The sequence below is a fragment of the Dromiciops gliroides genome, chromosome 6 (assembly GCF_019393635.1).
Source record: "Dromiciops gliroides isolate mDroGli1 chromosome 6, mDroGli1.pri, whole genome shotgun sequence".
Taxonomy (NCBI): Eukaryota; Metazoa; Chordata; class Mammalia; order Microbiotheria; family Microbiotheriidae; genus Dromiciops; species Dromiciops gliroides.
The window spans coordinates 109951098-109976826 of record NC_057866.1 but is presented as its reverse complement, the minus strand read 5'-3'; the positions used below and the strand labels follow the sequence as shown (position 1 = coordinate 109976826).

The following is a 25729-nucleotide window of genomic DNA, read 5'->3' as shown; positions in this document are numbered from 1 at the left end:
GATTCAGGGAAAGCCCTGGGCATGCTGAGGGGCAAACCAGGGACTGCAGACCACGGGTTTGCGGGGAGGGGGTGTGTGAAGAAGCCAGTCTCATTAAGGAATTTATTTGTGTCCCTTTCTCTGCTTGGCCCTTGCCCTGCCCCAACAGTATGAGCTAGAGGATAGATCCAAAATAATAAGGGATGAGGGGAGGGGATAAATGGTATAGCCTTAGCAGAACAAAGCCTCGGGGCCCTCCGTGTGGTCCCAGCCCCTTCCTCCCACTCAGGGGAGTGATTATGGCAAAAACAGTATGGAGTCCAAGAGTGCCAACTGCTTCCCCACCCCTGCAGGGAGGAAGTAAAGGCCTAACCTGGGCACCGGAGACCACGACAACTGAGAGCCAGAGGCCAGCAACTGGGAGGCTGAGGAAGCTCGTTCTGCTTGGCCCCAGAGGGCAGAACCAGCACGAATGAATGGAAGTGGCATCAAGGCCAACTGGGGCTCCATGTAAAGAAAAGCTTCCTAACAATCTGCTGTCCTCAATATGGAATCGACTGCCTCTGAAGGTAGTGGGCTCTTCCTCTGGAGATCTTCCTGGAAACAGCACATGACCACTTTTGTTTACTTTGGCTTTATTGTACCATTCTGGTTTGTTTTTTTTAATGAATAAGCATGCATTTTTCTTTCAAGCGGGATATTCCTAAAGCACTTAGTACTGTGCCCAGCACATAGTAGGCCCCTAAAATGATTATCCATTCTATAATGCTAAATGCCCAGCACATAGTAGGCACCTAAAAATGATTATCCATTCAATTCCATATACCTTCTACTTAAAAGGAAAAGAAAAATCAAAACCCTTGAAATAAATAAGTATAGCCACGCAGAACAAACAGCCGATTTGTCCACATCCAAAAATGTGAATCCCATTCTGCACCCCCAGTCCATCACCTCTCACTCAGGAGAACCATATGATAGAGAATGTTCTGGGCCCTCCCAGAAAAATAAATTCCTGTTCAGCTGGACCTAACAATGTTGTAGAGGGGAGTGTGATACACATTGGACCACATGTTCCCCAAAGTCCCTTCCAGCTCTAAAATTCCTCAGGTCTGTAAGGTCCCTCACTTGAGGGAAGTGAGACTGTCTGATCTAAAGAAAAGGAGACTTGGGGTGGACCTGACTGCTATCTTCCAGAAATTAAAAGGCTGCCATCGAGCTGTGCCATAGCAGAATGGACTACCTCAGAAGGTAGTGAGCTCCCCATCATGAAAAGTCTTCTAGCAGAGGCTGGAGGACCCCTTTATTGAGAAGTAGGGAAGAGAGTGCCAGACTTGGAATGAGGAAGACAAGGTCAAATCTAGGCTCAGATACTAGCTGAGTGACCCTGGGCAAGTCACTTAAACCTTCGTTTGCCTCAGTTTCCCCATCTGTAAAATGGGGATGATAATACAATACCTACCTCACAGGGTTGTTGTGAGGATCTAATGACATAAGCACTTTGCAAACTTCAAAACAATAGGTGATAGTAACAGTCGTAGTGGTGGTGGTGGTGGTTGTAGTTAGTAATGGTAGTAATTCATGTTAGGGTTGGATTAGATCCCTCTGAGGTCTCTTCCATATCTAGGATTCTATAACTAAAATTCAGAATGTGGCAAAAGTCAGAGAACCTGACACCCAAAACAGTGTGACTTCAGGAAGGGCAGGGAAATAAACATTTAGACAGCACCTCCTATGTGCCAGGGACTATGCTAAGCAATTTACAAATATTATCTCAGTTGACCCCCCAACAACCCTGTGAGGTAGGTGCTATTATGATCTTCATATTATAGTTAAGGAAACTGAGGCAGACGGAGGTTAAGTGACTTGCCCAGGGTCATGAAACTTGCAAGTGTCTGAAACTGGATTTGAACCTGGATCTTCCTGTCCCCACACCCAGCAGATTCCTATCCATTCTGCCACCAAAACCCTCAATTTTCTCATCTGCACATTGAAGATAATAGTACCTACCTGCCTATTTTTCACCTTTATTATGAGGAAAGTGGTTTGCAAACCTTGATGTAACCCAGAAATTCAAGCAATGGTACAGGGTCCAGCTGAGCCTAGCTTGGGAAATGACTCTGTACTGTAGATTTGTTCCCCACCACCCCAACCAAGTCAAGTCAGCCCTTGGTCCGAGTTTCCCCTGAAGACTCTGCCATAAGGCTTTCGCATTTACCAAGTCCAATGTGAGTTCTGGGCTGTGACTCCCCACCTCAGTGGCGCAGCAGCTACCAGCAAATTCATTTAGTTTCAAAACCTCCACTACCCAAGAACAGATTGGGGGAGTCTAGTTTACACAACAGAACCTTAGGCTTGTAATGAACCTCAATAGATGGGCCATGTGAACGAGGTCTGGAGATGTTAGTGGGCTGAGCTGGCTGCATGACGTGGCAGCCAAAGGGGAGCGGGGAACCCACCTGCTGGATTTTAGGTTGTACTGCTATGATAATATGCAGAATGAGGGGGATTATGGGACTGCTTCTCCCTGCCCCCACCTGATCAGACCACATTCAGGTCATTGTGCTCACTTCTGGGCATCATTTTTTAGGAAAAACATTAACAAATTACAGTGTATCCCGAGGTGAGCAGCCAGAGTGATAGAATGGTGATGATGATGTTAATAGCATTTATGTGATGCTTTAAGATTTGCAAAACACTTTCTCTTTTTATCCATATATGTATATATTATATTATATATAATATGTATATGCAATATATCATATTATATTTAATGTATATATGATATGTGTTATATAGTGTGTACATAATGCATGTATATATATATGACATTTTGATTTGATTCTCACAACAAATCAATGAGGTAGGTGCTATTATTATCCCCATTTTACAGATGAAGAAATTAAGGCTGAAAAAGGTTAAGTGACTTGTCCAAGGTCTTCTTGACTTCAAGTCTATTTACTGTTGTTTCTAGAACTGGAGATCAGGTTGTACAAGGATCAGCTGAAGGAAATGGGGAAGCTTAGCCCTAAGAACAGAAATTGGGGGAGAGGGGCAGAGGGGCAGAGCAGCATCATAATTGTCTTTTAAGAATCTGAAAGGTTGTCCCATGGAAGAGAGATCAGTCGTGTTCTTCACAGCACCAAAGGGCAAAAGTAAAAGAAATGGGTGTGAGGTACAGATTTCAACTACTATAAGAAACTTCCTGCTGATTAGAAGTGCACAAGGGGCAGTGCAGCATCATGGGAAAACCATAGGATTTGGAAGTTAGAGACCTAAACTATGACTTCTCTGCTGCTCACTCACTCCTTGTTTAATCTTGGACAATCACTGAACCTTTCTGGGCCTCGGTGTCCTTACTCTAAAATGAGGACAATGCTCCTCCTCTCCATAAAAAAGGAGACAGGATGTCCCATGGTTCACAGAAGGGACCCCTGTACACACAAGGGAAGTCAGACCAGAAATGTCCCTTCCTGTCCTGCTCTGAGAGTCACGCATTCCATGACCCTCCCACAGACATACCCCACTGGGACCTATGTGGGACTTTCCGGAGGAACCTTAACCAAAACAGACATTTTGATCTAGGCCAGGAGATGGGAGAAGAGCACCTGGCCAGACTCCATTCCCCGTTTGGGGGCCGGGGAATGGGAGGTGGTGAGTGCGAATGAGCAGGACGCCCCGGGCCGCCACGATCAGCATCCTATATGCACATGGGTCTATGCCTCCCTCTGTCCACAGGTGTGCCCATGCTGTCTGTCCACCCCAAGGGAAAACAGAAAGGCTGTGCTGGCTGTAATCGGAAGATCAAGGACCGATATCTCCTGAAGGCCCTAGACAAATACTGGCATGAGGATTGTCTGAAGTGCGCCTGCTGTGATTGCAGGCTGGGAGAGGTGGGCTCCACGCTCTACACCAAGGCCAACCTCATTCTTTGTCGCCGGGACTACCTGAGGTAGGGAGGGAAGCAGGGCAGGAGGGTCACCTGAGGAGGGGAGGGGAGGGTGCCTGCTTTCTCTCTGACTGTCCCTGCTAGCCATAGAGGCAAGGCCAGCTGCCAGAGAGGGAGGCACAGAACTCACCCACCCACTCGGTATAGGTGTAGCTAGTTATCCAGAGACTCTTGTCAGTTATAGAGTCAGTGAGATTTATTAAGCATCGGCTATGTGCCAGACATTGTGTTAAGCCCCAGAAATACAAAAAGAGGCAAAAAACAATCCTTACTCTCAAGCTCACTTTCTAATGGAGGAGACAGCAGGCAAACAACTATAAATTGGGGGTAGTTCCAGAGGTCCCACAATAGCGGTGAGGAGGGGAGGCAAGGGATGGGGGTGGGGCAGGATCTGGAAAGGCCTCTTGAAGAAGGTGAAATTTGAGGTGAGTCTTAAAGCCAGGAGACAGACGTGAAGAGGGAGAGCATTCTAGGCATGAGAGACAACCATCGGAAAGCCGTGGAGCTGGGAAAAGGAGCGTCCTGTATGGGGAGACAAATATGAATGAATGATCGGCACCCCCCACTACAACACCATGACCAATAATAATAATAACAGCTAACATTTATATAGCACTTACTATGTGCCAGGCACCGTGCTAAGGGCTTGACAATTATCCAATCTGATCTGTAGGTTTGTGCTATTACTATCCTCATATTACGGATAAGAAAACTGAGGTAGAGATCAAGTGACTTGCCCAGGATCACAGAGCTAGTAAGTGTCTGAGGCTGAATTTGAATTCAGGAAAATGAGTCTTCCTGACTCCAGGCTGGGCACTCTATCTACTGTGCTACCTAGCTGCCCTTGTGACCAATATGGCTTAGAGAGCCTAAAATCATTCCTACTTTTCCAGCTGCCCTACAGGTCCTATTTAGCTTGCCTTCCACTAAAACAGCTGTGTCCGTGTCACACCAACTTTTGCCTAACCATGCCTCTTCTCTTCTTGCACAGATGATTTCTTGTACCACAGTGTAGGACTTTACATTTACCCTATATTATTACATTGTATCTTATACTCTTGCATTACATTGTATCTTGTAATCAACCCATCATTCTCGTCTAATGGAAATCTTTGGGGAGTTTCCTTGTTGTCCAACCAGTCAGCCATCTTCCTCCCCAGGTCCTGGTCTCTCATACCCCCAGACCCAGACCAAGGCTGAGTAGAGGCCCTTCTTGACTAAGTGGGCTGATTGCTTCTCCCCTTCCCAGCATCCCCCGCTGCCCCATGCCTAACCTCAGCCCTTGGAACTGAAGCCACATTCAAGGCTGCTCTCCCTCCTCAGCTTTAATTTGGGCCACTCCTGACATCACCAGCCCGGTGGAGCCAGACCAGCTGAATTTTAGTGTGTCTATAAACCAAGGAAAATTGTCCTTGGCTCAGCTCCTGCATTTAGATTGGCTGCCGACAATGGGGATGGTGAAATTCAGGGGAAGAACCATTAACCGTAATTACCACCACAGGCTAAGGGTTTAATTGTGCTCCATTTTCAATCTTGGGGCCGCTGCCGCCACCTTATTTACAAGCTGCTTCTCTCCAGGAGCTCCATAAGGAGAGAAGATTTACACGGGCACTCTGGGCTTTTAAGTTCCTGTCCCTTTGGGGGAGGGGGATGTCGAGGGGGAGAAGGATGGGGGAAGGTTTAAGTGAGCGGAAAAAAATAGCCAGTGACTCACTCTGCCTGGCCCCAAAGGGTCACCAAGGGTGGAAGGGGCTGGAACAATCTGGCATCTCTTGTGGAGGCTGAGGCTTCTCCCTACTTGCTAAGCACAAATATTTATTTTTCATAGAATGTAAGAGCTGGGGAGGACCTTAGAACCTGGAATGTTAGAGTTGGAAGGGATATTAGAACACAGAATGTCAGAGCTGGAAAGTACCTTAGAATACAGAATGTCAGAGCTGGGAAGTACCTTAGAACACAGAATGTCAGAGCTGGGAGGGATCCTAGAACACAGAATTTCAGAGGTGGAAAGTACCTTAGAACATAGTATCTCAAAGGTGGAAAGGATCTTAGAACATAGAATGTCAGAGTTGGGAGGGACCTTAGAATTTATGATCCAAAAGGTACCTTAAAAAACAACATAGATTCTTAGAGCCGAGAGGTATGAACATATCAGAGCTGGGAGGGGCCTCAGAAAATGTCAGAATTGAAAGGACCTTAGAACACAGAATGCAGAATGTCAGAGTTGGAAGACATCAAATCCCAGGGTTCTTAAGCTGAGGCCCATGGAATTGGTTTTTTTTTAATATTTTGATAAATTTCATTTCAATATAATTGGTTTCCTTTGGTAAGTTTTATTCTATGTATTTTTTATTTTGTTTTTGTTTTTGTTTATTTAGAATTTTTATTTTTCCAAATTACATGTAAAAACACATTTCGACATCAATTTTTTAAAACTTTGTGTTCCAAATTCTCTTCCTCCCTCCCTCCCCACCCCACCCCCAAGAACTCAAGCAATTAAATATAAACTATACATGAGCAGTCATGCAAAACATTTCCACATTAGCCAGGTTGTGAAATAAAACAGACACAAACAAAACTTCAGATAAAGGAACTAACAAAAAATTATACTTCAATCTGTATTCATATTCTATGTATTTTAAAACCTTATTCTAGAAGGGGTCCATAAACTTTACCAATCTGCCATAACATGAAAGAGATTAAGAACTCCTGATCCAATCTAAACCCTTCATTTTACAGATGAGGAAACTGAGACTCAGGGAAAGAAGGTCACTGGCCCAAGGTCACACAGGGAGGTTCCCCCAGAGCTAGGACATGAGCCCAGAACCCTTGACTCCCAGGCCAGGGCACTTGTGACTCTCTGTCAGCTCTCCTCCACAAAGATGTCAGACTGAGGGGGACCCAGAGGCCTGGTGAGCTTGATGTCTCTGGGGATCCCCTGTGTGGATCTGGCCTTAAGCCTAAGCTAGGAATCTTATGCAAACACCCCAATCGTTTGCCACAGAGTTTTCCCTCAGACCGTGACAAGGGGACAGGTGACCAGCGGGTTGAATGGAGCGGGGGAGGTGGGGCCGCCTGCCCTGCTGCCTAAGCTGACTGTTTAGTTAAGTGAACATCTGTCTCAGCTTCCCCAGCTCTCAGTTGAAGACTCCCCGCATTTGGAAAAGCGAAGAAAGGGCCTGTTTGGACACGCAGATGCTGTTGGGGCCCTTTGTCCTAGCTAATCTGGAGTGTAGGCCCCAGCACCAGGCCCTGATGAATAATGGATCCAAACAGGCAAGGGCCTGGTATTGAAGGGGACAAATCCGGGATTAAGCAGCCGCAGTAAGTCCATCCCCAGCCTTGACAAGCAGGCTTCACTGGCTCAGCTGAGATTTGGAGAAAGGGAGCCAAGATAAATCTCTGCCCCTTTCACCAAAAGCAATGGTGGGGAGGAGCTCAGAAGGAGTTCTGGGAAACTGGTGGACCAGCAGGACCCTCAGCTCAGCCCAGCACTCATGGAAAGTGAAGGGAAGGAGAGAGGTGGACCATCTCTAACAGGGGAGGCAATTTGGCTCCCCAGGGCCACTGGGTAAGTCCAGAGTCCTCACAGGCCCCCTAAGCTGGAGGTGATTTGATTCTGTCCTAATATAACAAAGGCAGGATTCAAAGAGTACTGGGTCTAGAGTCAGGAGCAAATTGGGCTCAAATATTTCTTCCAAGACTTACTAGCTATGTGACCATAGGCAAATCACTTAACCTCTCTGATCCTCAGTTTCCTCTTCTGTCTAATGGGGATAATAATACTTGTGGTACCTACGTATCTGAGGCAGTTAGGTGGCTCAGTAGATGGAGAGCCAGGCCTGGACTCGGGAAGACCTGAGTTCAAATCTAGCCTCAGAAACTAACTGTGTGACACTGAGCAAATCACTTAATCCTGTCTGTCTCTGTTTCATTTGTAAAATGATCTGGAGAAGGAAATGAATGGCAAAGCAGTCCACTATCTTTGCCAAGAAAATCCCCACTGGGGTCACAGACAGTCACAAAGAACTACACAATAACATGATGCCCCCTATGTTTCTAAATCACTTTATGCACACACGCACACACATACACACGGACAACTCCATGAGGTTTGGCAGTATCAGTGTCGCTATCCCCATTTTAGAGATAGGGAAAGTGACATGCTAGCCAGAGGCAGAGACAGGATTTGAACCCGACTCCAAGTCTAGCCTTCTCATTATACCATGCTTTCTGTCCTGTTTTTAGCTGGATCTTCCTTGGAGCTTGGGTCCCCACTGGACTGAAAAGACTGATATCACCAAGTGGGGGAATAAGGGAGTGAGAAGGGGTGGAGAAGAGAGCCTCTCCCCTCCACTCCCCAAGCTGACCCACTGACAACCTTGGGCCCGTGGTCCAAGCACATGCTTCCCCAGGACAGCCTTGGGTGGGTGACATCTCCCCCCTCACAGCCCCAGGCCAACTCAGAGACCCTGCCCAGACCCAGATGGCCCAAAGGAGGGAATCAGCATGGCAGAGGCCAAACTATACTAGAAACCTGAAGACCTAGGCTCTTGTCCCTATTTAATATATACCCTACGACAAATCATTTCTCTTTTGTAGGCCTCAGTTTCCCAGGTAAAATGGAATGGGAGAATTGGTCTAGAATTTCTAGACCTGGGGTTTTATCTCATTTTTTGTAACCGTATTGCAATAAAATTGGTTTCCATTGTAATCCCATTTTATTTTGTGTGTTTAGAAATATTGTTCTGAAAAGGGTCCATGACTTCGCCCGGGCTGCCAAAGGGGTCCGAGATCTTTAGGGGTCCTCCCAGCTCTGGTATCTTCTGCTTAGCCAGGACCTTTGCAGGCCTGGTGGGGGTGGCTCTTTCAGGCTGGCAGGAGCATTGGGAGGATGCCGCAAAGAAGATGGCGCCTGTCCATCCTCGGGCTCTCCTGGGACCTCCCCATCCCACCACCCTGCAGCGGTCAGCAAGATGTAGGCTGGGCTGCCTCAGCCTGGTGAAGTGCTGGAGTTGATACTGCTAATTATACTTAATTAGCCCTTCCTCCATTTAATTAAAATGGCTCCTAATGAATGTGCTTTCTTGGCAGGCTCTTTGGCACCACGGGGAATTGTGCTGCCTGCAGCAAGCTGATCCCGGCCTTTGAGATGGTGATGCGGGCCCGGGACAATGTCTACCATTTGGACTGCTTCGCCTGTCAGCTCTGCAACCAGAGGTGAGGCTGGGCCCCACGTCCCCATGCCCTGGGTGGGGAGCCCACCCCAGGCGAGCCATGTGTGCACCAGTGTGCCTTAGAATCATGGCACCTGCCAACCCCACCACTTTATAGGAAGGGAATATGAAGCTTCAGAGAAGCAAATTTGCTTGCCTGAGTTACCACAGGTAACTGGGCCAGATTTAGAATCCTGACTCCAACTGGGCTCCTTCCACTACATCAATCAGTCAACCTATCACTGGGAATGTAAATTAGACTGGTAGTAACATGGGCCAAGCACTGTGCTAAGATCTGGAGATAGGCAGACAGACATAGAGAAAGCATTTATTAAGCACCAGCTGTGTGCCAAGCAGTGGAAATAGGCAGATAGACCTGGGGAAAGCATTTATTAAGCACCAGCTGTGTGCCAAGCAGTAGAGATAAGCAGACAGACCTGGAGAAAGCATTTATTAAGCACCTGTTGTGTGCCAAGCAGTGGAGATGAGCAGACAGACCTGGAAAAAGCATTTATTAATCACCAGCTCTGTGCCAGGCACTGTGCCAAGCAGTGGAGATTCAAAGACAGGCAAAAAGGAAAGCAAAAAGGCCCTGTCCTCAAGTGTCTTCCATTCTGATTGACAGATGACACAAAAATGGGGTGTTGAAAAATAGTGAGAGGGAGGATCCCCGCCAAAGGTCCATGGTGAGGAGACTGGGAAGTGATGTGCAAGTGATGTGACTCCCAGCAAGATGAGGCAAAGGGCTCCCTTGTCAGGTCCAGGGGGAGCCTGAGGTGGAGCCCAGGTTTTCAGTAGGTGGAGTGTCAACGTGCCATAACCAGGAGACTGCAGGAAAGGAGAGCTCTCTGATACAAAGAAGTGTCACAGACATGGAATCCCAGAACCTCAGGCTTGAAAGAGACCTCAGAAGTCATGTGGTCCAGCTCCTACCCAAACAGGAATCCCCACAGCGACATCTTTGTCAAGCCTCTGCTTGAAGACTTCCAGTGACAGGGAGCTCACTACCTTCTGAGACACCACATCCCACATTGGACTAACTCCATTAGATTTTCCTTTTGTCAAGCCTAAATTTGCTTTGGGAAGCTTTCCATCTGTCTCTCTTTTAAAGGGCAGCCCTTCATAAATGTGAAGATAGCTCTTTCCTCCACATCCCACCCCAAGCCTTCTCTTTCATGGCATAGTTTTCATTGGCTTCATTATTCTGGTCTAACATCCTTGTCTGTCCATTTTCCTTTCTCCAATATGGCACCAAGAACTGGACTCAAGATACCAGGGGGGTCTAAGCAGAGGGACAGACACCTCCTCTGCTCTTGAGAATGCTTCTATGAATGCAGCTTTTCTATATTTCTGATAACAGGAGTGAGAAGAGAGTGAGGGAGAGACAGAGATGGAAAAATAAAGTGCCCAAACTGGAGCAAGAGCAGTGAGGCTAGCAGACAGCCAACTCTTCCTACTTTCTTCTTCTTTTTTTTTTTTATGGGGCAATGAGGGTTTAGTGACTTGCCCAGGATCACACCACTAGTAAGTGTCAAGTGTCTGAGGCCAGATTTGAACTCAGGTCCTCCTGAATCCAGGGCCAGTGGATAAACACTGTCACCTAGCTGCCCTTCCCCACTTTCTTCTTAACCCTTTGGTTTCCCCATCTGTAAAATGAGAATAGCCTCCCAGGGCTAGGATTTATGAGGATCAAACTGGAAGGAAAGCTGTCTCAGAGCAGGGAAGAGGGCATAAGGGGAATCCAGGCAGGCTTCCTAGCAGAGGGGCCATCTGAACTAAAGCTTGAAGGATGAGGAGGATCTGGGCACAAGGAGCGGGACAGGGAATTCTAGACTGGAGGGTGTATGCTGTAGATGAGGAGCCTCTTTCCTGCCTCGGTTTCACTGTAGATCAGAGGGAGGGGCAGGATCCATTAGAGGAATATGAGGATCATCAATTCAGAGATGAAAAGGACTCTGGAAGTCCATCTCTGTCATTCTACAGAAGAGGAAATTGAGTCCCAGAGAGGTTTACCAAAGGTCACTCAGGTAATAAGTGGCAGATTTGGGATTTGAATTCAGGTCCTCTCACTCCAAATCCATGGTTTGAGGGACTTCCAGTGATTGTAATTTAACCCCTTCCCAGCCTTTTCTCTCCCACTCTGTCTTGGGCAGTTCAATATTTGTTATAGTCGAGAGGGTGCTTAGAGATCATGTGATCCAAAGCCTTTCCTTCCCCATGCCCATTCTCACCCTTATTTCTTAACAGATGAGCAGATTGAAGTCCAGAGAGGGAAAAGGACTTTCCTGGGGTCACACAGCAAGTCAAGGACAGAGGGGGCCCTGGACCTCAGACCTCCTACTTCCCAGGTCTGAGCTTTGGGGGTGGGGGTGGGAGAGTGAGGGAGAAGATGGAGACACCCCCCCAGCATCCAGAGAGACAGAAGAACCACTGGCTGTTTTCACAAAGTGAGGAGTGGGGGGTCCTCTCGAGTGTAAACAGCCTTAGGGAAGGTGGGTCCCTGGCCAGCTCATTGCCCTGCTGGCCCTGATCGCTCGGATGAGGCTGTCGCGCCATCTAGCGGCCAGCCAGGGAGCAGGCCTGGATTGTTCCCAGTAAGAATGAGAGGAGGCCCAGAATGTCAATCCCAGGACAGCCAGTATGTTCTTCCAGGAAGATGTCCCAGGGAGATTGGGCCAGGCTCTGTATCGATCCCTGGGGGCCAGACAGAGGGGGTCTGGGATAGGGGCTGGAGGACGGAGGGGGCACATCTCGAAATGACTTGGGGACGTCATCAGAGCCTTCAGTACCACCTAGAAGAGGGAGTAAATTCATCCTGTGTGGCTTTATAGGGTGGAACCTTGGGGCAGAGGGATGGAGAGAGATGCCCATAGAAATAGGAAGATCCATAAACTTAGAGTGAGGAGAACTGGGCACTAGTATAGTAACTCTTCTACTTACTGGCCACCTGCAATATGTGGAAGAAAGATTGCTCATTCTAGTCAGAGGACCTGGGCTCAAATCCTGGCTTGGATGCTTACTTTCTGTAGGGCTTGGTTCAAGTCGCTCAACCTCCCAAGGCCTCAGTTTCCCCATATGTAAAATGAGGGGAATCCGGCCATCTAGTTTCTGTGATCCAGGCATAGCTGCCTATTCTCCATGTTCTCAGATCTCTCCCAGCTCTGAACTGGAACAGAGAGGATAAACAGAAGCGTAAAGCTGTCATACCGGACCACAAGTGTCTTCATTTCTATGGATGAGCTGGCTTCCTGGGCAGCTGGGTTCCAGTCCCTACTCACCATGCTATGACCAGCCTTCCACTCACCAGACCACCTGGAGAAGGGACATGGAGAGGACCGGGGCCAGGCCTGTGCTCTCTCACCCCAGATACTTGGCCTTTCTTCTGGAACAACTGGGTAGGAAGTGTCCACCACCAAGCCGAGCAGGCCAGCTCAGGGGGCTCCCAGGTCTCTTCTCACTCCCATACTTCCATCAGCCAATCAACATTTCTTAAGCACTTACCCAGCACCAGGCACACCTATGCAAACATGCCTGGAAGCCAAGGGGTCCTGCCCTCCTCCTCCAATCCCTTTCCTCTACCTTAAGTTCCCAAGTTACAGAAATCACTTGTGTGGAAATGTGTGGTGAGGAAGGGAAAGGGACAGGAATAGGGGAAGGAGGAAGAGGAAGGCAGTAGAGCTAGGCAGAGGCAGCTTGCTCAAAATCAAATCCCACTCTGTGAAGGCCCCTAGTGTACAGAAGCAGGTGAGAGTCATTCTCCACCCCTACGGAGGCTGGGGATAGGGATGGGGGGGGGGGGACGAGAGAGGTGATCCTGAGCAGGACAAAGGGAGGGCTGAGGAACCAAGGCCATGCAGCTACAGAGGTGTCCCCACAAGAGAGATCCTGGAACTTAGAACATCAGAGCTGGGAGAAACCTTAAGAGATAGGAAGGGTGAGTTAGAAGAGAGTCTAGAACCCTATAACATCACAGGTGAGAATGACTGTAAAACATAGAATTTTACAGCTGGAAGGGAACAGTGGGGTACAGACTATGGAGGAACCTTAGAACATAGAATGTAAAATTCCTCTTCTGCTTCCTAGCCTAGTCACTACTCTTTCCTCTCTCTCTCTCTCTCTCTCTCTCTCTCTCTCTCTCTCTCTCTCTCTCTCTCTCTCTCTCTCTTTCTCTCTCTTTCTGATGCTTGTGAGTACCCAAGGTTTATTCTAATGGAAATGTAAGACCTGGATCCCTAGGGAGAATTTCCCTGTTTGGACTTATTAGACCATATGGAAAAGAGAAACCAAGACTTTTGGAGGGAGCTGGGAGGAAAAGACCTTAGCCAGCACCTGAGTCTGGACAGGTGTCTCTGGGAAGAAATGGTCTTTTCCTTGCCACTAGAGGGGTTTGTTCCCAACCCAAGAGGAAAAAAGCATTTGTGACCTTTCAGACAATTAGCCTCAGAGCCAGACGATATCCCTAAGGGTCTCCTGAGAAATTCAGACTAGTGGGTGAAAGGGTTAAGTTTTGTTCCTAAGGCTAATGCCCAAAGAACTCCAAGTCTGTAGTGAGCACTTCCAGGAGGGGCAAAGATGGCAGCCCAAACCAGGGGCATGCACTTACAGAACTAGCCAAGAAGCCACGGGTGAGTCCTAATATCACTCTCAGCCTCTCTTTGCTCATCTGTGAAATGGACATAATACTTGAACTACCCTCCTCATGGAGCTGTCGTGAAGCTAGAGCTTTGTGAACCTTAAAGCACTATAGGAGTGACTTATTGCTATTTCTTTTCATCATCCTGGGGTCTACAGTCAGAGAATGTCTGTTGGCTTTCTTGTGGCTGTCTCTCTTTCCACACTGACAAGCTAAAGTAAGCCCAGAAGAAGGTGGCCAAAATGAAGAGATCATCGAAGACCATGATGAGAAAGAACTGGTTGAAAGACTGAAGAATGTGCAACCTGAAGAAGAAGAAAAGACTTGGGGGGAGAAGGGCAGATGATAGCTATATCCGGGACACAGGAGGCAAGAAAGTTCTGGTCTCTGAAGGAGCACAACTGGATGCAATGAGTGGAAGTTACAGGGATATAGATTTTGCTCATGACATGGAAGGACATCCTCCCCCATGAGAACTGCCCCCAAAGAAATGGGCTGCCCCAGAAGACAGCTGGCTCCCTACCACTGGAGGTCTCTCAGCAGATGCCGGATAGCCACTTACTGAGGTGCCTGGAGAAGGGAACACTGTCTATCTAGGTAGCTCTCACTGGATGATCTCTGGAGTCCCTTTCTGAGAGTCTGTGCCAGAGAAGGAGAGTCTCTCCAGAAGGGGGCATTCCTGGGCTTGGAAGACAATGACATCAATCGTTGGCTAATGTCTGGTTCAGGGGAGACAACACAATCAATATTCGTGTTAACCACTTTTACCTAAATTGTGCTTTTTTTCCAGTCTTTCTGATTTGATCTTCACAACAGCCCTGAAAGCCACACAGGGCAAGGGATATTTCCTTCTATTGGACAGGAGAAAAATGACACCTAGAGAGAGGAAGTGAATTAACCAAAGTCACAGAATGAATTAGTTGCAGAGCCAGATTTGAACTCAAGGCTCTGGGGGCAATTAGAGCAAAGAGGGATGAAATTCTGGATATAAACCTCAATCCTTGGCTTGGAAATAAACTCTTAATAAAAGAACATCTGGCTGCCTTTAATAGTTCAGGCCACCAGGTCTAGGTGAACGTATCTTCCATAGCACCAAGAGAACTGGCAGGTGTGAATGTTGAGTCCATAGTCCTTTAAAGATTATGGAGGATGGGAGAGGTCCTATGGGACTGGAAGAGAGCACAGACCCCGATCTTTGTAAAAGAATGGACAGGAGTCTGCCAAGAATAGGCTGGTGGGAGCTTAACTAGATTCCTAGTAAAAATCTGAGAGATATTAAAGGGATGCTTTGTGGCTATCTGGAAAAGGAAACAGTGATCATGAAGAAACTATACGGCTTCATCAACAGGCCATTCATTCCTCTTTTGCCTTTCTAGAAGATCAAGGGAACGCCCTAGATACTGTTTATCTAGACTTTAGAAAAACACATGACCGTTTCTCACATTAGTCTTGAGGGCAAACCAGAGGCATGGAGACTAGACAATGGTTAGCCCTAGTGAGTGGTCATTTGATTGCTCGATGTCAATCTTGGAAGCAGGTCTTGAGTAGAATAACCCAAGGACGATAGCCAGGATATTAAATTATTTCAAAAGGCTAGAACTTTGGACAAAATTTAATAATATGGAATTGAACAGAGATAAATGTAATCTATTACACTTGGGCTCAAACATTTCACAAGTCCAAGATGGTGGAGGTGTGATTCTACAGCACTTCCTGTGAAAAAGATCTGGGGTGCCCAGTGGACTACAAACTCAATTTGAGTCAGTATCATGATATGTATCATGACCAGAAATAGTGATAGTCATCCTCACCTGTATTAGATCATATGGTGTTCAGTTCTGGGCACCCAAAATTTGGGAAGAACAATGAGAAACTAGAGAGCCTTCAGAGGAAGGTGATAGTTATGAAAAAGGGGATTAGAGGTCATTCCTTATAAAGACTGGTTGAAGGAACTGAGCATGTTTATCTTGACAAAGAGAAGATTGGCAAGGAGAGGAAGGGGGAAATTCATGATATATCTTCAAGTGTTTGTAGAAGGGGGATTAGCTTTATTCATCATGGCCTCAGAGGGATGAATGAAGAGCAATGGGTGAAGTTGAACAGACAAATTTAAGCCTGACATAAGGAAAAACACCCTGACATCAGAGCTATCCAAAAGGGAAGGGTACTGACTCAGAAGATCATAAATTCCCCAGGACTAGAGAGCTCCAAGCAAAGCTTAGATAACCACTTTTCAAGGATGTTGTTGGCCTCTGAGAGCCTTTCCTAACTCTAAGATTCAGTCATTTTGTGAGACGGAGGGTATAAACCATCCAGCCCTGGGCTTTGGGTCTTGTGAACCATGAAGAGCATTCAAGGGTGTTCTGGTATTCTCCCAGCCCTGCCACTCCCATATTTCAGACCTTCACTTCCTGGGCTCACACCATTTGGGCAGATGTCAGTCACAGGGTTCTGAAACATTATGTGTAAATCTGATTGGAAATGTAATATACAAGGTGCCCTGGCTATTGAAACAACTGGCCTAGCCTAAACACATACCCCCATTTTGCAAATGGGTAAACTAAGGTCCAAAAAGGGAAAGTAGGGGCAGCTAGGTGGTGCAGTAGATAGAGCACCAGCCCTGGAGTCAGGAGGACCTGAGTTCAAATCTGGCCTCAGACACTTGACACTTACTAGCTGTGTGACTCTGGGAAAGTCACTTACCCCTCATTGCCCAACCAAAAAAATAAGAAGAAAAAGGGAAAGTGACACCCAAGGTCACACAAGGAGTCGGGGCAGGGCTAGGACTAGGACCCAGAGCAACTTCCTCCCAGCACAGTATTCAGTCAATCCCAGATTTCTTTCTTCATCTCACGTTCTCTCTGGTTTGTTTTTTTCCCTCTTTCCCCGTCTCTCTTTCTTTTGGCTCTTCCAGATTTTGTGTGGGAGACAAATTTTTCCTGAAAAACAACATGATCTTGTGTCAGATGGACTATGAGGAGGGACAGCTGAATGGAAGCTTTGAATCACAGGTTCAGTAACCCCACCCCTTCACCGGTCTGGGGGCCCTGGGCTTCTCCCCACTGGGCAGCTCACCAGCCCGATCCAACTGCAGCAAGGGGGCCGGTCATTGGCCCGGCTCAGCCTGCCCGCCATCTTTTAAAAATTCTCCATCCACAGTGGGACTCCCCCCTCCATGGTCCCATGCCGTCCCCGGCCGGCACCAAGCAGTTACAGGTGTAGATGTGCGGATGTGCACGTGCTCCTGAGCACTGCCTCACCTCTCTCCACCTTGCCTACCTAGTCTGTGTGTGAGTCTCTGGGGGCTAGGCAGGGCCTGTACTGCCTGTCTTCTGTATATAAACTGGAACATTTATTTTATGAGAAATGTAATGCAATTTTATTACTGGTGTGAATTAAAAAAGTATGAATGTTTCCTGGGGAGCCTTCATGTGGTTTATTTGGGGGGTGGAGAGGAAGACCAGCTCCAACCAAGAGTACTCTGCTAAATACCCGATGAGGATGATAAGAATAACTCACACCTACACATTACATTTCTGTAATATTTCCCATCTGCTCCAGCCTTCTAGAGGGTCAGAGCTAGAAAGACCCTTATAGTTCACCGGTCTGATCCCTTACTCCCATTTTACAGATGAGGAAACTGAAGTGTAGAAAGCTGATGTGACTAGAAATAGCTAGCGTCTGTGTAGCATTTTACAAAGATTAACTCATCTGATCCTCATGACAAGCCTGGGGGGGTAGATGCTATTATTGCCCCCATTTTATAGATGATATAACTGAGGCAGACAGAGATGAAGTGACCAGGGTTACAAAACTAGGAAATGTCTGAGGTAGGATTTGAACTCAGGTCTTCCTAATCCATACATCCACTGATAAATCTATGGTAGACAGTATTAGCCCATTAAGGAAAAGGGCACAATCATTTGAAAGCAAGCAGGGTGGGCTTCCCACAAGAGGTGGCACTAGGGTTGAGTTTAAGGGATGGGTCCCCATGACAAAAAGTGGGAGGAAGGTAGCAGCAAAATTGGGAATGGGGTTGGGTTCTTCTTCTCCTCTCCCCATCTCCTAAAAAAACCCATAAAAATGGACACATAAATAAATACCAAGATAGACCTAGATACATACCAGCACTGTAAGACAATTGGTAAAGATTAATGTGAGTTAGTAGAAGCAGCAGTGGCAATGTTTAAAAGCCTAAATCTTCCTTATTTAGACTCTCAGAATGGGGAGGGACCTCAGAGAGCAATGACCACAGTCTCTTTCTGAATCATGAGTGCCCATTAAGACATTCCTAAGAGGTGCTCATCTAGCCTCCATGAGGATACCTGCCGTGATGAAGAACTCACTACCTTTTGTAATAGCCCCCCCCCCCCCCCCCCCCCCGCTTTTTTACTCTAAGATTATAGAGTGAGACAAGGCAGCTAGATGGCAGGCACAATGGATAGAGCACTGGCTCTGGAGTTAGAAGAACCTGAGGGGGGCAGCTAGGTGGCACAGTGGATAAAGCACTGGCCTTGGATTCAGGAGGACCTAAATTCAAATCCAGCCTCAGACACTTGACACTTACTAGCTGTGTGCCCCTGGGCAAGTCACTTAACTCTCATTGCCCTACCAAAAAAAAAAAGACCCTGAGTTCAAATCCAGCCTCAGAAACTTGACACTTACTAGCTGTGTGCCCCTGGGCAAGTCACTTAATCCTGATTGCCTCAAACATCCAGTCATCTTCAGTCATCCTGATGCATATCTTGCCACTGGACACAGATAACTCTGGAGCAGAGAGTGAGGCTGGTGACTTTGCACGGCCCTCCTTCACTTACATCCAATTCACTGCAAGTCATGCCATGACCTCCCGATGTCATGGTCCTCTTCTAGAAAGGACAAACAACAATAGAGTGAGATAGAGTGAGACAAGGGAGAAGATGGCAGTTCCAAGTTAGGGACCCTGAACTTAGGGGCTGGGATTGGGGTTACAGAGAGTGAGAAACTCTGAGGGCTAGAGTTCACAGTGCTTGGCCAAGGCTCACACAGTGACCCCTCAGTGGCAGAGCCTGACCAGGCACCCGAGTCACCTGGCTCTTAAGGCAGAGAATTGTTCACCACGCCAGGCAGTGAGGACGGAATGACTCCCTCAAAGGCTCCCAGGCCAGGTATGGATTCTCAGGGTTATCACAAGGCCTGAGGATCTAGGAGACTGTCATGTAAACTAGTCTTGGCAGCAAGTGCTGAGCCTCCTACCTCTGCCTAGTCCTTAGGTCCCAGGCCCTAGAGGGGGTCACTGGGAACCTACAGCTCTGCCATCCCTGCCTGAGACTCATCCACATGAGGCTCTCCTGAGCTCCCCCAGCATGTCTAACCCTGTCCCAGCTATACCCTGAAGGGAATGGACACTGTACTTTAAAAGGCAGCCTGGTGTGGGTGACTGAGCCTACCCTGAGGGGCAGGGGCCTTGAACTCTGCTATTAACTCAGTGAGTAATCTTGGACAAGTCCTTTTCTCCTCTCTGAACCTCCATTTTTCATCTGTGAAATGGAGAGGAAAAACTCCTCCCCTGCCTCCCTCAGAGACAAGAACTAATGGGGTAATGGGTGGGAAGGTGGTTTGTAAAATAGAAAGTATGTTTGTCCCTGGGGGGATATTACTGGCTAGACAGGTACCCCGGGAAGCAGGGGAAGCCAACAAGGACATTCCTACCCAGCCCAGCTCCCTCCCCAAAGCTCCAGGCCAACTGGGGTTGGGGGGAGGGAGACCCTGTACCCTCCCCTTCTTATGCCTCTTACCCCAGCCCCTGGAGGGCCCTTGCAAAGGGTCCCTAGCCCAGAAAGGCAAGAGTAGGGCCTGAATACAGACACATGGAGATGTTAACAGAGACAGGACAACACAGAAACCCAGCTACACAGGCAGACAAGAATACCCAAACACAAAGGCACATGCATAGACACACAAATACCCACAAACTACAGAGTTTCAAATATAAGGGACTGTTATTGATCATTTAGTCCAAGCCCCACTTTAGAGCCCATAGATAAATAGACATAAACTCAAGATCATTATATGCATATTTGTTTTGTTTTTCTTATTTTTTCCCAACAGAGGGGAAGAGCAGAAGGGAAAGAAATTAGATTTTTGTTCAAGAAAATGTAATTTAATTTTTAAAATAAAGTCAATAATTGTGAGAAAATAAAATCTTCTTTAAAATAAAATAAAGTCAAAATCATGCACATATTTGCATAGCTGGACTCCCTTAAAACACCTTCCTTTCTTGAAAGAGGAGTGAGGGATACTCCAGGTTGGGAACCTTCCTACTCTGTGAAGGCGGGCTTCCTTCAACATATTAGGTCCACTCCAGGCCTTACATACAGACAGCCTCACACATATTACACAGACTCACAGGCTGGGGAGGAGGTGCTCAGCTCAATTAGCTGGCAAGAGAGGGACTTGGGAAGGACCAGGGAATGGGGCTAGTCATTTAAGCCATGGGACAAAAGCTGCCCCTAAATAAAGATTCCATTGGGTTTCACTACCACCACTCATGCCAGTGTAGAGGGTGCCTGGAGTTTAGCATGGCCCCATGTGTGGTGAGTCCTGTCCTTCTGTAGCTCTCTTTTCTTCCCCACCCTTCTCTGAGGAAAACTTTCCTGTGAGCCAAGAGAGAAAGTAGGAAGCTGGGGCTGGAGGCCACCAGGCAGCCTGCCCTGCTCAGAGAGAAGAGGTACTAGGCTAGAATGATATAGATACATATATATGATATACACTCCCTTACAGACTGTTGGTCTAGGGCATATGACCAGGTTCAGTCTAACTTCTGGTTGCTGTTTCTTATTATTGGGGGAAGGGAAACCCCAAGCTCTATATCCAAGGCTTGACCCCTTTCCCACAAAATACCAGTTCTGCAATGAACACAAATAGTAAATAGCAAAGAAACCTATTTATCCAAATCATGACAAAACAGAGGTCTGTAGGAGACAATAGAGTTAAGAAACTCTCTCAGTAGAACCAAGATAATTCAGTTCAACCAAGAGAGAGGGTCCCATATCTCAGAGGAACGCCCCAAAGGTTGGGCTGGGGATGGGGACATGTTGGGTCCTCTTGTGTCTTCCCAGAGTCTTTTCCTTCAGCAACCTGAAACAGAATCAGCTTCTTCCATCATCTCTCTCTTAAGCCGGAAGCCAGAAGCACCTGAGACAACATGACCCTAGAAGAGTCCCAAAGAGGACAGAGGAAAACCAAGCGCTGTCACTGCTGCCAATTCCACCCTGTCCCTCCCTCAGGCAGGGAAGGGCATTCCACCAAGGAGGAGTGTGTCTCTTACCAATGGGCTTTGGGACAAAGGTTACTCCAGGAAGGGAGAGGATGTCCTTCTCGTGCCTTAGCCCACCCCCACAGGTTGGAAAGAGATCTAAGGACCTCCCACAGGCCGGCTGGCTGCCTGTAGATGCTTCCACTTCTCCCCTGGCCAGCCAGGCAAATGGCTTCACTTGACAGGGAGGTCTCACCCTCCTATTCAGACCCTTTCCAGTCTTGCCCTAGGTGCCTCCTCCATACACATCCCTCCCAGCGATACTCCCCCAGAGTCCCCAGCTCCAATCCAATAGGAAGGCCAGAGTTCAGACAAGACAAGTGAGTGTATAAAGAAAGAAAGGAGATGGGGCAGCTAGGTGGCACAGTGGATAGAGCACCGGCCCTGGATTCAGGAGGACCTGAGTTCAAATCCAACCTCAGACCCTTGACACTTTCTAGCTGTGTGACCCTGGGCAAGTCACTTAACCCCAATTGCCTCACCCAAAAAGAAAGAAAGAAAGAATGAAAGAAGGGAGACATGGTCTGGTCTAATGGGTCCTTTAGGACATGCCAGGTCCCTTCAGCCATACCCCCTATACAGGGCTCTCTTTTTACTCGTTCTCTCTGGATTAAGGAAGGGCTTCTGAGGAGTGGAGAAGGGGCAGGGCAATCATCATAGCTTCTCCAGACACTATCCCTGGGACTGAAAGTGATAGAAGGGGAGGATCTAAGGAGCTCTGGTTGTGTAATTGTTCTGCATGTCTTCTTTTAATCTGTTAGGCAGAGCCCAGATGGGGCCCCAGTGCCTAAGGGAAGGGAGCTGGGCTGGAGATATCTGTCCAGGGCTGACGGGCTGGGCTCACATTCACACAGCTTCCCTCACTCCCTTTTTAAGTCCGGGGTGGAACAAGCCAGGTGGAAAGGGCAGGGTGGGGTGGGGGAATCCTGTGGTCTATAGAACTAAGAGAGACCTCTGTGTGGGGGTCTTTGTGGGTGGTGGGGACTGGGGTGCATTAAGAAGGACACGGCTTGGAGCAGAGTGCTCAGATTCTGAATCTAACCTTGATTGTTTGAGTAACTGAGCAATTCACTGGCCCTCTGAATATCTGTCTCGTCAGCTGCAGAATATGGATAATAATATTGTAGACCTATGACCACTAGAGGTGGAGTCAGGAAGACTCCAGATCCAATCTTGTTTCAGACTTGCCCTAGCCGTGTGACCCTAAGGAAGTCACTACACCTCTGAGGAGAGGTGGAATCCTCAGCTAGATGGAGATAATAATAGCAGTTACCTCATGGAGGTGTTGGAAGGGTCAAGTGAGATAATGTTTGTATACAAAGTGCTTGGGGGTAGCTGGGCGGTGCAATGGATAGAGCACCAGCCCTGGGTGCAGGAGGACCTGAGTTCAAATCCAGTCTCAGACACTTGACACTTACTAGCTGTGTGACCCTGGGCAAGTCACTTGACCCTCATTGCCCCACAAAAACAAAAACAAAAGTGCTTTACAAGCCTTAAAGTGACATGTTATTATATTAATAGTGGAATGTTACTATTTTATTACATTTTGTGTTCCTGTGCACATATCTGTATCTATATAGATTACTCAATCAGAGATTGTCAGAGCTATAAAGGACCTTAGAAACCATCATATATAACCCTCTCGTGTTACAGGTAATAAGATTACATCTGTTTGTCTGTGTATCAGTTATGTCAGTGCCTGCCTTCAAGGAACTCTCAGTCTAGCCAAGAGATGACACACATAAATACTACTTAGTGACCTTAGTCAAGTTTCTTCACCTCCCTGGCCTGAGTTCCCTCATCTACAGAATGAGAAAGTTTGGCTAGGTAGCCTCTAAGATCCTAGGAAAGTGTTGAAGATCCTTCAATGCTTTGAGGATTCATGGCTTCCTCTGTGGGGGTACTCCTCACATAGACACCCATGCGTGGTTTAGTAGATGGGATGACAATCTATCCATACATGAGTAGCTGGTTTAGTAGGTGGAATGCCAACCATCCAATCATGAGTAGATGGTTGAGTAGATGGGATGTCCACCCATCCATGCATGAGGTAGATAACTTTATGAGGAATTGTCCCCATCCCTCCAAAAACAAACAACCCAAGCCATCATCTGGAGTTGCCAGTTGTCTGGTGATTAGCTTCTTCTGGACCAGCTAGTATTGCTTTTGAAGACACAAAGTGATCACTGTGCTACAAGGCTCTAGAGGGAAACAATGGTGAAGGCTCTAACAATGCCAAATATGTAGGGAAAATATCAAATATCATATGACAAGCAGGGAGATTTGTCATCATCAGGTTTGCAAAGTACTTCACATTACATTGGCTCATTTGACCTCCTCAATAGCCCTATGAGGTCATGCTATTTTTTTCCTATATTGGATAAGCATTTTCTGGTAGGGAAATTTATTCTAACAATGCAGAACAGCAACTATTCCACAAATTATACTTTTAAGGAATTCCCTGGGGCACTAAGATGTTAAGTGACTTGCCCTTAGTCATCAAACCAGTATATGTCAAATGCAGGGCTTGAACCCAGGTTATTCTCTGAAAACCAGAGGTCATACTGCAGGTATTATTCTCCCCATTTTATGGATGAGGAAACTGAGGTGTAGAGAGATGAAGAAGGGTTTAGAGAGACTCACTCATCTAATCAATGTCAAAAGTCCTGACTTCAAATCCAATGCTTTTTTCACCACCATGTTCTGAATCTTGCCTTTAAAAGAAAACCTTTTTTTCCCCAGTATACTTAGTATATGCCTGTACCAACCCCTCTCTTGGCCCCTGAGAACAGTCTTTTTTGTGTCTTTGGGATCCCCTTCCCTCTCTTCTCCCCCCCCCCCAAACTTGGGGGCTTGTGGCAGATAAAGTCGTCACCCACGTTAATTACATGGTTATCAAGAGATAGCAGGGCCCCAGAATATGCCATTTCTGGGCAATTACGATTGTTTCCAACAGAGTTACCATATTGTAGTCCATGAAATAACATGTCATTTTGCAGTAATTATGTAATTAACTTGTCTCACCACTCTAGGATGCACAACAATTAATTCCCTCACAACGAGAGACTAAGAGTCAGCCTCCCAGACTCAGAAACCCTGGAAAAAGCAGAGCAAGGCCCTCATAAAGGGAAAAGAACAGCCGTGGCCACCAAGAACCCCAGTCCTGGCCAAGAGCTGGGTACAGTCTTCCATCTTGCCCTCTACCTTTTGGAGGGCCACCTATGGCCACTGGGCTCTGGTTTATGCACTCTGACAAGAGCCCTGAAGTCCCTAAGGAAGAGGCTCATTAATCTGGAGACCCTACCACCCACCCTGCAATACTACAGGGAGAAGAAAGAGTATCTTGTGGATGGTGATCGAGTGAGCCAGCTATCTGATGGAGGGCCTGATCTCTACCTGGCACTGCCTTTTACTCATTCAAAACCTCTTTTTTTAATCAGCAACTCCATATGCCTACCCTATGACCAGTTCTGGAGAAACACTAAAGATAAACGAGACATGTCCCTGGACCCCATGGAAATCACCCTCTAGAAGGAGGAATATCATGTCTACGTTTAACACTTTACATTTATCTCTATTGCATTTCATCCTACTAGATTGAACCCAGTGTCCTAGCCTGTCACAGAGTCAGCACTGACTAGATCATTCAGCACGTTAACTAGAGCACACCACCTATGCCTTTGTCCAAATCATTGACAAAAAAAAGATAGGAAAAGCCGATCCCTGGGGCACCGGACTAGAGACGACCCTCAAAGCTGACGTCAATCTATTGGAGCTGTCCATTCAAAGAATTTAAATCTACCTAATTTATCATTGTTCGACCCACAGCTCTCCATCTCATCCATCAATCAACACATATTTATTAAGCACCTACTATGTGTCAGCCACTGTGCTAGGTGGTGAAGACACAAATATAATGAATGAAACATTACCTCCCTGCCTATAGGGAGCTTACATTTTAGTGGTGGGGACAAAGTGTGTGTGTGTGTGTGTGTGTGTGTGTGTGTGTGTGTGTGTGTGTACAGAATAGACGGATGTGCAAAATATAGATATAATATATAGATACACTAAATTTATACATATACACATATGCATATATGGTTACACATATCTAAATACTAGATATGCAGAATAAATATAAAGATAATAAATATACACCTATATATGTGTATATGTATACATGTATACATATATAGCTACTCTATAGCTCCATGTCCAGTAATGCAGCAGTACCATAAATCATACACACACACATATGCATGTATATATATACACACACACAATAAATACAAAATAGCTTTTAAAAAAGCAGGTAGTTTGGGAGGGAAGGCACTGGACATTGAGGAAGAATCAACAAAGACTTCATGTAGAAGGAATTGCAGGAGCTGCATCTTGAGGAAAGAGAGTGAATCTGTAAGGTGAAAATGAGGGAATGCATTGGAGGCAAAGGGAATAGCCAGTGCAAAGAGCCCCTGTGACTGAACATGGAGGGCTTTGTGAGAACAGAGAAGCCAGTTTGGCTGGATCACATAGTGCAGAAGAAGGGAGTCATTTCCAGTAGAGCTGGAAAGGTATGTTGAGGGCTAGTTATAAAGGGCTTTAAAATCTCAACAGAGTTTATATTTGATCCAGCTAGATGACATAGTGGAGAAAGCACA

General features: G+C 46.9%; 1 protein-coding gene across 4 annotated transcripts in view; it reads left to right on the top strand.

Moving 5' to 3' along the window:
- Positions 1 to 18050, top strand: part of LMO1 (LIM domain only 1) — a 69515-nt gene extending 51465 nt beyond the window's left edge. For 2 of the 4 annotated variants that reach the window (XM_043971224.1, XM_043971223.1), the window contains exons 2-5: positions 333 to 548; positions 3715 to 3928; positions 9020 to 9145; positions 16689 to 18047. In XM_043971224.1, the coding sequence (XP_043827159.1) occupies positions 527 to 548; positions 3715 to 3928; positions 9020 to 9145; positions 16689 to 16794 (468 nt within the window). In that variant the 5' untranslated portion in view covers positions 333 to 526 and the 3' untranslated portion in view covers positions 16795 to 18047. Of the gene's footprint in view, positions 1 to 332; positions 549 to 3714; positions 3929 to 9019; positions 9146 to 16688 lie in introns of all 4 variants that reach the window. The other 2 variants (XM_043971222.1, XM_043971221.1) reach the window with 1 other exon arrangement.
- The last annotated feature ends 7679 nt before the right edge of the window (positions 18051 to 25729 follow it).